Source organism: Mytilus edulis, chromosome 5 (genome assembly GCF_963676685.1).
Source record: "Mytilus edulis chromosome 5, xbMytEdul2.2, whole genome shotgun sequence".
NCBI classification, from domain to species: Eukaryota; Metazoa; Mollusca; class Bivalvia; order Mytilida; family Mytilidae; genus Mytilus; species Mytilus edulis.
This window is the reverse complement of record NC_092348.1, coordinates 80,162,501-80,173,236: the sequence shown is the minus strand read 5'-3', so window position 1 is coordinate 80,173,236 and position 10,736 is coordinate 80,162,501. Positions and strand designations below refer to the sequence as shown.

Genomic DNA, 10,736 nt, shown 5'->3' with positions numbered 1-10,736 from the left:
TGTCAAATCATAAAAATACAAAGTGTTTAGTCTCTAGGAAATCTTGTAAGATGTCCGCTGCTACTTTTGCTAAATAATTGCAATTTGGGTACTCTGTGCAATTTGGGTACCGTTACGTAATATGTCTCTGTCTCCACCAAGTCAAATTTGTGAAAAGTAAACCATGTTCGTATCTTCAGAGATCTTCAACAGGTAGTCAAAAAGCTGTAAACAAAGACTTTATTTTTAAAGAGATCATTCACAGTTAGCAAAACATGAGACTACCATTACACAGCCGTCTCTAATTCCTAGTCATCGTCGGGAGCGTCTTCTTTGTGTATTTTGAGCGTATTTTTAACCAAGAGACTTGAGTTGTAAAAAAAGAGAGAGACGGAGTTATTTCTAAAGCCGGATATTTCATGCTATTTCCGACATTGTCCGAATCTTATAATCTCCTTTCTCCAAAACACTCCACGAAATCCAAAATGCCAAGAAAAAAACCAGCGCATCTCAAACCTTGGCTGATCGACGCTATACTTATGAATACGGAACCAACTAAGACAAATTCAGTCAAAGTTCTTAAGGTAATTTTGTTGAAGAGCATAGTCTAGAACAAAATGAAAGTATTTCTGATGAGTGATCATGACAAAATAATTTGCTTCACCATGCCAGTACCTTTTCAACTATAATTTCTGAACTTTATTCACATTATTTGTCTGTTTTAAACAATAACAAACCAGATTTCTTTTAATTCTTAAGTTGGCAGTTTTCCTGTAAAAGGTTGTGGTTCTCAATGGGTACTCTGGCTTCCTCTACCAAAAGAAAGACTATATAAATTTCCTTCTGTTCAAACTTCAAAAAATGAAACATCTTTAAGATAGAATTTATAGTTATCTCATGATCATACCATTGCAAACTCGTACCAATGTCTGTTTGTACTACTAAAAGCAAACTGGTACCAATGCAAACTGGTACCACTGCTAACTTCTTATTTTCCCTTAGTAAATACACCTAATCGCTATTTATTCCATTCAGGATAAGTTCTAAAATTACACAACTTTTTCATCCAGTTGAAGCTAGCTGGGAACCTGCTTAAACAACTCACCATGCATGATACTTTTTAATGAGACCTGTTTAAACTACCGTAAATTATACTAAATACTTCAAACAAAATATTTTTTTACTTTAATTTTAATTTCGAAAAGTGGATCATACTCTATCAAAGTTTCTTGATGATCGCTTTCTAAAGTTTTTCCTCCCTCAGCTCACTACTGATGACCTCTATATATATTCGGCGGCCTGACCCAAACAGGAAGTTGTATAAACTACTGTTTTTCCCGGATTGCAATTTTATGCTGTGGACTAAATAGCGATGAGGTGTATTGGATAAAGGAAACCGTGGCAGATTATCTTTGTTGTCTCCCTTGGACAGTTCCTTTATTAAACTTTTACTGACAACTATTTGATTTAATTTTAAACCATTACAAATTAGTAACTAAACATTGAATAGATTTTGGTATTTATAATTGTTAATAAAAGGATTTTTTTTTAGTGAGAAAATTTATTTATATTGTAAAAAAGGTTTAAAATTGTTTATGACCAACATTTATGGAAAAAAGTAAGAATTTTATTTATATACAATTTTATGCTGTGAGCAACGTTTTTTGTGCTGAACATTCATCATCAGTCACGTCTTAGTCAGCTCCTCTTTCATTATGTCTTTACCCGCTATTTACAATGTTGGTATATTGATAGATGGATCAACGACACACTTCTTTTGATGTCAGAAACAAATCCAAAGCAGTATGGTACATTTAAAAAACTTCTTGATTTGCATAAATACCTATATGGCCTGTGTCAGCATATGGTCTGTGACACCCATTCTGGGGAACTTATTATGCTGATTGATGTCCAAGGGTCTATCTTGTAGAAAAAAATCATAAAACATACATATTTTGAATATATTATTAATGGCTCGAGTTTACAGTGGTACAAGCTTACTTTTAGCATGTTTAGTGGTACAAGTTGACATGGTATGAGTTTGCAATGGTACGTAAACATTAACTTGCTTATATATATTCATGTATATATATACTTATAAAAATACAAATACTGTAGAGTCATATGGTACAGAATTCATATTATTATCCAGATCCTCTCTTGTCAAATCTATATGGCAAATTTGTAAAAAAAAAAAAAAATTAAAAAAAGCTGATAAAACGTCTAATTTGAACCATTATACACAATGTATATGATCTGATCTTTAGTGGTTGTTTATTTGGCTGTGCAGGATTTGAAAATAGGCTGCCATGTCGGGTCAGAAGAGACCTGAAAGCTATTTCATGTATTTAGAAATCTGCAACAATTTTGTTTTGAGGAATTGCAATAACATTGAAAATGTGAACTATTGTGGTATTGATGTCAATTTGGTCATGCAAAAATCAATTTTGTTCTGTGGTGTCAAATATTTTTAATAGAATTATGGCATAAAAATTTGATGTATATGGCTTTCATGTCTGTGATGACTAGTTAGAATAGACAATAAATGACCCGTGAGCATGCTGAAAGAGTACAATTTGAGAGTGAAAAGATTCTGTAATAAGTCTAAGGAAACAAGTATATCTCAGCAAGAAGGAGCTGAGCTTTGGTAGAACAAAAACAAATTAAATATTTCTGACCTTCATCCTTAATAATCTGTCACTTTTAATTTTCAGTACCTATGGTCTACCTATTGTATATTTTGTTAATTTGTCTTAGTCCTGTACATTCATGAAATATTTGCCACTGGAAGTTAAACAACCAACAATCAATCAGTCCATCATGTCAATGATTTTCTATTCAGCATTTAATAACAAGAGAAGATGGATCAGTGATAAGGGAAGTAACTGATGGAAGTGTGTTCATCAAAGCTGACTTCTCACAGGAAGCCATTGAAGAAATGTTCAGGTAACATATTTATAGATCAGCTGACTTCTCACATAAGGTCATTGAAGATATGTTCAGGTTACAAATATATATAAAGTTGGTTACAAGTACTAAGATCTTGTTATCTGAAACTAAGGGAAAAAATATTCATGTAAGATTAATTTTTTAGCCCTTAATTTCCAAATGAAAAAGTATGATCTACCTTTTTATTAACATGAAACTACAGAAAGAGAATCAAATTTAACAAGTTGAAAGAAGACCAACAAATCTATGACAAAAAAATGAGAAACAAAAACAAGACAAACAACAGTTTACAAAACACTATAGAAAACACAAAACCGTGAGCAACAAGAACCCTCCAAAAACAATCAAGAGTTTTTATTAGACTGTTCTTTGTTAGTTTAATCTATTGGTTGACATAGATCTGTATAAATCACATAGTAACATGTAAATATGGCCCAAGTTTAAGTGAACAACTAAAATGAAGAAGTACAGTTGGCTAATACCTTATAGTGAATTATTAAGTATAGACTGAAAAGAACCGTTTTGGTTGTCAACATTGAAGTTTGCAAAAATGTACCTGTTAAAAATAGTTATGGTGTTTGCCAATTTCAATCGAAAAACATTTTTGTAAAGGATTTGTTTTTCAACAAGAATTGTAGTAATGCCTAGAATTAAACTTACAACTGATCAACATGATGAAGATGATTCCTACTTTTAGAAACTTAAGTTTTAATTATGGTGCTTAATTAATTGATACTTTGGAAGGAATATAATTGATACTATGAATTTTCTTATTTTTTATTATATAGTGAAGAGGGGGCAACACAGCCAGAATGGTACAGTGCATTACTCATCCTTAGAAAGTATTCTATTCATTTTGAAGTCACAAATTGTTTGGTATGTTGGAGTTACATTTGCACAATTCAATATTAAAGCTGGGTCCGATAGAAATAGGTTGCATGTGAACACATGCAAGTACATGTAATGACTGATTGAATTGGAACATTCAAATATGAAATAATGATGGATTGTGGTCTGTCATATGAAGTAATGATGGAGTTTGGTCTGTCATATGAAATAATGAATGATTTTGGTCTGTCATATGAAATAATGATGGATTGTGGTCTGTCATATGTAATAATGAGGGATTTTGGTCTGTTTTGTAGGGTTTTTTATTTATATCAACTCAATTTTCAAACAGTTACAGACTGCATGTAGATTTTTCATCTCTAAAAAGGTTAACAGATCGGTTAACATATTAAAGAATATGTGGTATTAGTGCCAACGAGACAACTCTCCATCTAAGTCATAATGTATCAAAGAAGATATGGTATGAGTGCCAATGAGACAATTCTCCATCCAAGTCACAATGTATCAAAGAAGATATGGTATTAGTACCAATGAGTAAACTCTCCAAGTCACAATGCATTGAAGAAGATGTGCTATGAGTGCCAATGAGACTTTTCTCTATCCAAGTCATATGACACCACTCTCTATCCATGTCACAATTTATTAAAATTTTAAAATTGTATAAAAAATTTTGTTCATTGCCTAAGGTAGATACCGATCCAATGCAGCTCATTTGTTAACTGGCATGACCAGAACAAGAGAGATAAATAATAAAAACAGTTTTTTTTCTCAAATATGAACGATGAAACAAATATCAACCCACTAATTATTGCTAATTTTATGTATGTAATAAGTTTTTATTGTCGAGCCTGCAACTGTTGTTGCAGAAAGCTCGACATAGGTATAGTGATCCGGCAGGGGTGGCGGCGGTGTTAGCTAACTTCTTGAAAGCTTTATATTTAAGAAGGTGGAAGACCTGGATGCTTCATACTTCATGTTATGAAGCATCCGCAGTCACATGTCCAATGTCCTTGACCTCATTTTCATGATTCAGTGATACTTGAAAAAAAAGTTAAGATTTTTTGTAATGTTAAATTATCTCTTATTATATGTAATATGAAAACTATATTTGGTATGTGCGTACCTTGCAAGGTCCTCATGCCCGTCAGACAGTTTTCACTTGACCTTGACCTCATTTCATGGATCAGTGAACAAGGTAAAGTTTTGGTGGTCAAGTCCATATCTTTAAGCAATAGGTCTGGTATATTCTGTGTATGGAAGGACTGTAAGGTGTACATGTCCAACTCGCAGGTGTCATCTGACCTTGACCTCATTTTCATGGTTCAGTGGTCATATTTAAGTTTTTATACGACCGCAAAATTTGAAAAATTTTTCGTCGTATATTGCTATCACGTTGGCGTCGGCGTCGGCGTCGGCGTCGTCGTCGTCGTCCGGCGTCCGAATACTTTTAGTTTTCGCACTCTAACTTTAGTAAAAGTGAATGGAAATCTATGAAATTTTAACACAAGGTTTATGACCACAAAAGGAAGGTTGGTATTGATTTTGGGAGTTTTGGTCCCAACATTTTAGGAATTAGGGGCCAAAAAGGGCCCAAATAAGCATTTTCTTGGTTTTCGCACTATAACTTTAGTTTAAGTGAATAGAAATCTATGAAATTTTGACACAAGGTTTATGACCACAAAAGGAAGGTTGGGATTGATTTTGGGGGTTTTGGTTCCAACAGTTTAGGAATTAAGGGCCAAAAAAGGGCCCAAATAAGCATTATTCTTGGTTTTCGCACAATAACTTTAGTATAAGTAAATAGAAATCAATGAAATTTTAGCACAAGGTTTATGACCACAAAAGGAAGGTTGGGATTGATTTTTGGAGTTGAGGTCACAACAGTTTATGAATAAGGGGCCAAAAAGGGGCCCTATTAAGCATTATTTTTGGTTTTTGCACCATAACTTTAGTATAAGTAAATAGAAATCTATGAAATTTAAACACAAGGTTTATGACCATAAAAGGAAGGTTGGGTTTGATTTTGGGAGTTTTGGTCCTAACAGTTTAGGAATAAGGGGCCCAAAGGGTCCAAAATTGAACTTTGTGTGATTTCATCAAAAATTGAATAATTGGGATTCTTTGATATGCCGAATCTAACTATGTATGTAGATTCTTAATTTTTGGTCCCGTTTTCAAATTGGTCTACATTAAGGTCCAAAGGGTCCAAAATTAAACTTAGTTTGATTTTAACAAAAATTGAATCCTTGGGGTTCTTTGATATGCTGAATTTAAAAATGTACTTAGATTTTTAATTATTGGCCTAGTTTTCAAGTTGGTCCAAATGGGGGTCCAAAATTAAACTTTGTTTGATTTCTTCAAAAATTGAATAAATGGGTTCTTTGATATGCCAAATCTAACTGTGTATGTAGATTCTTAATTTTTGGTCCAGTTTTCAAATTGGTCTACATTAAGGTCCAAAGGGTCCAAATTAAACTAAGTTTGATTTTAACAAAAATTAAATTCTTGGGCTTATTTGATATGCTTTATCTAAATATGTACTTTGATTTTTGATTATGGGCCCAGTTTTCAAGTTGGTCCAAATCAGGATTCCATATCAAGTATTGTGCAATAGCAAGAAATTTTCAATTGCACAGTATTGCACAATAGCAAGAAATATCTAATTGCACAATATTGTGCAATAGCAATTAATTTTCAATTGGAGTTATCTTTCTTTGTATAGAATAGTAGTTGATAATATATGTTGGAAATTTGCCAGACATGACTATGATGTCATTTTCTATTTTTATTTGCCAATAACTTTATGTAAATAACTTCATTGGAAATTTGCCAATATAAAATGTTGCTGATGAAGCTTTTTTTCCTTATCTTATCTAAAATGTTTTAGATAATGTATGTTGGAAATTTGCCAGACATGACTATGATGTCATTTTCTATTTTTATTTGCCAATAACTTTATGTAAATAACTTCATTGGAAATTTGCCAATATAAAATGTTGCTGATGAAGTTTTTTTTATTGTTTTATACAATAAACAATGTATATTCACTTTTACTACCAACCAATCTTTACCATTCAGTGATAACAAGCACTTTATTTTACATTTTAATATTTTATGATGTATTTAAAAGAGTAGTTATTGTTGCAAACTCCATTAGAAATTTGAATTGATATCAGTTTTGGAAAAAGGGAAACGGGGATGTGAAAAAAGGGGGAGGGGTTAAATTTTTCTCATTTCAGATTTCATAAATAAAAAGAAAATTTCTTCAAACATTTTTTTGAGAGGATTAATATTCAACAGCATAGTGAATTGCTCAAAGGCAAAAAAAAACTTTTAAGTTCATTAGACCACATTCATTCTGTGTCAGAAACCTATGCTGTGTCAACTATTTAATTTTAGATTTAAATAAGAAGAAATCTTTAATTGATTTGTAAAATCTTGACATTTGTTTTGTGTAAAAAAACCCATGTAATGTCAAAAATTTGATCACAATCCAAATTCAGAGCTGTATCACGCTTGAATGTTTTGTCCATACTTGCCCCAACTGTTCAGGGTTCGACCTCTGCGGTCGTATAAAGCTGCGCCCTGCGGAGCACCTGGTTATGTTTTGGTCTGTTTTTCTTATACTGTATGCAATAGGTCTACTATATTTGGTGTATGGAATGAATAAAAGGTGTACATGTCTAGCTGGCAGGTGTCATCTGACCTTGATCTCATTTTCATGGTTCAGTAGTCCAAGTTAAGTTTTTGAGTTTTGGTCTTTTTTTCTAATACTAATTGCAATTGGTCAACTATATTTGGTGTATGGAAATATTTTTATGATCTATTTGTCAGTCGCGCAGGTTTTATTTGACCTTGACCTCATTTTCACAGTTCATTGCTTTGTGTTAAGTTTTTGTGTTTTGGTCTTCTTTTCTAATAGTAATTGCAATAGGTCAACTATATTTGGTGTATGGAAATATTTTTATGATCTATTTGTCAGTTGCCCAGGTTTTATTTGACCTTGACCTCATTTTCACGGTTGATTGCTTAGTGTTAAAGTTTTTGTGTTTTGGTCTGTTTTTCTTAAACTATATTATAAGCAATAGGTCAACTTTATTTGTTGTATGGAAGAATTGCCTGGCATAGTTCATCTGACCTTGACCTCATTTTCATGGTTCATTGGTCAATGTTTAGTTTTCTTGGTTAATTAAGTTTATGTGACAGTTGTAATAAAGTTTTTTGTTTAGGACTAATATCATAATATCAATGATTAGTAAAGAAGGCGAGACATTTCAGCGTGTGCACTCTTGTTAAGGAATACTGCTCAAATTTGTTAAAAATTTAAATATATTCTCAGGAAGTATTTTAATTTTCAAAAGCAGAAACCTTCAGGAACTTGGATAATAAGCAGGTTTAGGTTTCTTTGTGCTTATTTACTTTATTGTTAATATTTAACAGCCAGTAGTTACTTCAAATATCGTGATGCCATAACATTTTTTTTTTTTATTTGTATACTTTAGGAAAGAAGTGAATTTGTATTAAAGATTTCCTCAGCCTCTATTTGGGATTTACAGCAGGGATTTTATCTCAAGTACAGAGTACTTGACTGGTAAGTACAACCTTTGACACAAAAAAAGTAAAAAAAAAAAAATCAGCATGTAAATATGAGCTCATATTCATAAATCTTATACAATATACACTAAACACTAAATTAGCTTAGAATGGTAGTTTTGTAACGGTATTGTAGAGAAACATCTGTAGATGAAATCAAAGCACTTAACAGTAAAGAGACAATGACATGATTTCCATAGTTCTGTATAGGGATAAGCACAATCAACCATGTGGCAGGGTAAAACTTGTAGATTTCAATCCCTCTGTTGTGTAAAGTAGATAAAATGCGTTGTGTATAGATCGTGTTTATTCTAACGTCTAGCCATTGCTATCTAAGTAACGTCATAAATACATAAGTCAAGTAGCAACGTTAACATGTAAATATTCGCGCTAAATTCCCGACATTCTCGGGGCCGGCAAAAGTTAAAATATGAAATTATTAATTACTTTAAATGTCAATCGAATAGATATTTCTGAAAATTAAATAATTAAAATGTCTTTCTAAAACAAATTCAAATAATTCACTTATTAAATTCACTTTTAACGAAGTCTATCACTTTTGGGTAGTCGAGCTCGAACAGATGTCTCTCGTTTTGGTAGAACTCGTGTCAATCTCTCTGTTGAAGTATCATCATTTTTGTCATCTAAATTGTTAATGTTTGTTCGGATTTCGAGCGGGTACAGTATAGGGCGATCCGGATGATCCAGTTTCCATGGCAACTTGGCAGAATAACGTTCGTTTTCAAATTTGATACAGTCTTGTTGATAAGTCTTTACAAAACTCTCCTCATCGTCCTGTTGTGGTAAACGTATTCCTAACGATTCTAGATTCCAGAATTTCTCGATCTCGCTTTCCTCTGCATGGTGTGAAGTAACATTCAGAAGAACTGATGAAGTCAAGGATTTCTCTCCGTTTCTTATTACCGGTCCAGATAACAAGTAACCAATTTTTGATGCTACGGCTGTAGGTCCATTCCCTCTTATCACTTGATCTTGAACTATATCCCAATAATAATCGGCTCCTATCAAGAGTGAAATTTCAAAGCAATCATCGTTATTTACCGGATGTGCGAGCTTTAAATTTTTCAAGTATGGCAAATTGCGTGTAAAGTATTTCGTCTGGTTTTGAAGTGGGACTGCAATATCTGGAACAATCAATGCATTAATGCTTACAATATCACCTTTTTCAGTATGTAGTTGAACGGTTGCTCTATCCAAATGTCGTATATTCTTCTCCTTGTCTCCAAAAGCTGACAGTTCAATTGTGTCTCTTCCGCTTGGTCTTATCTGTAATTTGTCTGCTATGCTCTGAGTGATGAATGAACGTTGGGCACCTTCGTCAAATAAAATACTTGCTTCTGTGATTTGTTTCCCGTATGATATTGGTGCGATAGCTGTTTTCAATAAAACGCTTGTGTGTTGTGAGGTATACATTACTGCAGTTTCTGGTTCTTCTGTTTTTACCAAGCTTACATTGGTTGATTTTTCCTTGCTGTCCTGTCCTTTTCCATCTGTAGCTTGTTCCCCGCAAATACTGGTGTGATGTTTCTTGTTGCATTTCTTACATCGGTTACGTGATTTACACTCGGAAACACCGTGGTTTCCTAGACAGTTGAAACATTTTTTCTTTTGCTTTACGATGTTCAGTCTTTCATTCACGTCAGAAATTATCGTGCAATCTCCCGGAAAATGTATACCAGTGCAGTAGATGCATGGACGTTTTTTGTCATTGAAACGTGGATTGTTGGTATTGAAATTTCGCTGAGTTTTATTGCGAGCTTCGGTCAGAAATGTTGCGGTAGTATGTAAACCTTCGCGGTCGGTAAATTGTCCTGCTTCAAGAATTCTCGCTTCTTTTGTGATGGCTTTTCTGAGGTTGGTTAGAGTTATATGATCGCTATCATATTCACGGGCAATACTTTTTCTCGTTTCTACTGGTAGTTTACTAATAATTATAGGTACTAGTAGCGCGCCATACATTTCTTGTGTTTGACCCAAACATTCAAGACCTCTTACGTACGTTTCTAGGTGGTCTCCATACCTTCTTAGGCTGTTTAAATCATTTGACGGTGAAGGAAGTTCCATTAAAGCTTTCATGGAGGCATGAATTATCTTGTGGGGCGATCCAAAACGCTCTTTGAGTAAATTGACGGCTGTAGTGTAATTGGCATTTGTCAGTGCGAAACCTTCAATAGTTTGGGCGGCATGGCCATGGAGTTGGGCCTTCAAGTAACTAAATTTCTGTATCTCGGTCAAAGTACTGTTGAAATGAATAGTTGATTCATAGGAATCCCAAAAGGTTTGCCATTGTAAAATTTCCCCATCAAAGTGCGGTAAATCTAGTTTTGGTAATCTGTGGTTTTGAC

At 33.3% G+C, this 10,736-nt stretch overlaps 1 protein-coding gene across 1 annotated transcript in view; it reads left to right on the top strand.

Moving 5' to 3' along the window:
- Nucleotides 1-411: 411 nt before the first annotated feature.
- The window catches only part of LOC139525500 (uncharacterized), a gene marked incomplete in the record, with an annotated part of 36,665 nt that continues 26,340 nt past the window's right edge, over nucleotides 412-10,736 (top strand). Inside the window, 4 exon segments of the mRNA XM_071320885.1 lie at nucleotides 412-563; nucleotides 2,822-2,925; nucleotides 3,717-3,804; nucleotides 8,280-8,368. Coding sequence (XP_071176986.1) covers nucleotides 465-563; nucleotides 2,822-2,925; nucleotides 3,717-3,804; nucleotides 8,280-8,368 — 380 coding nt within the window.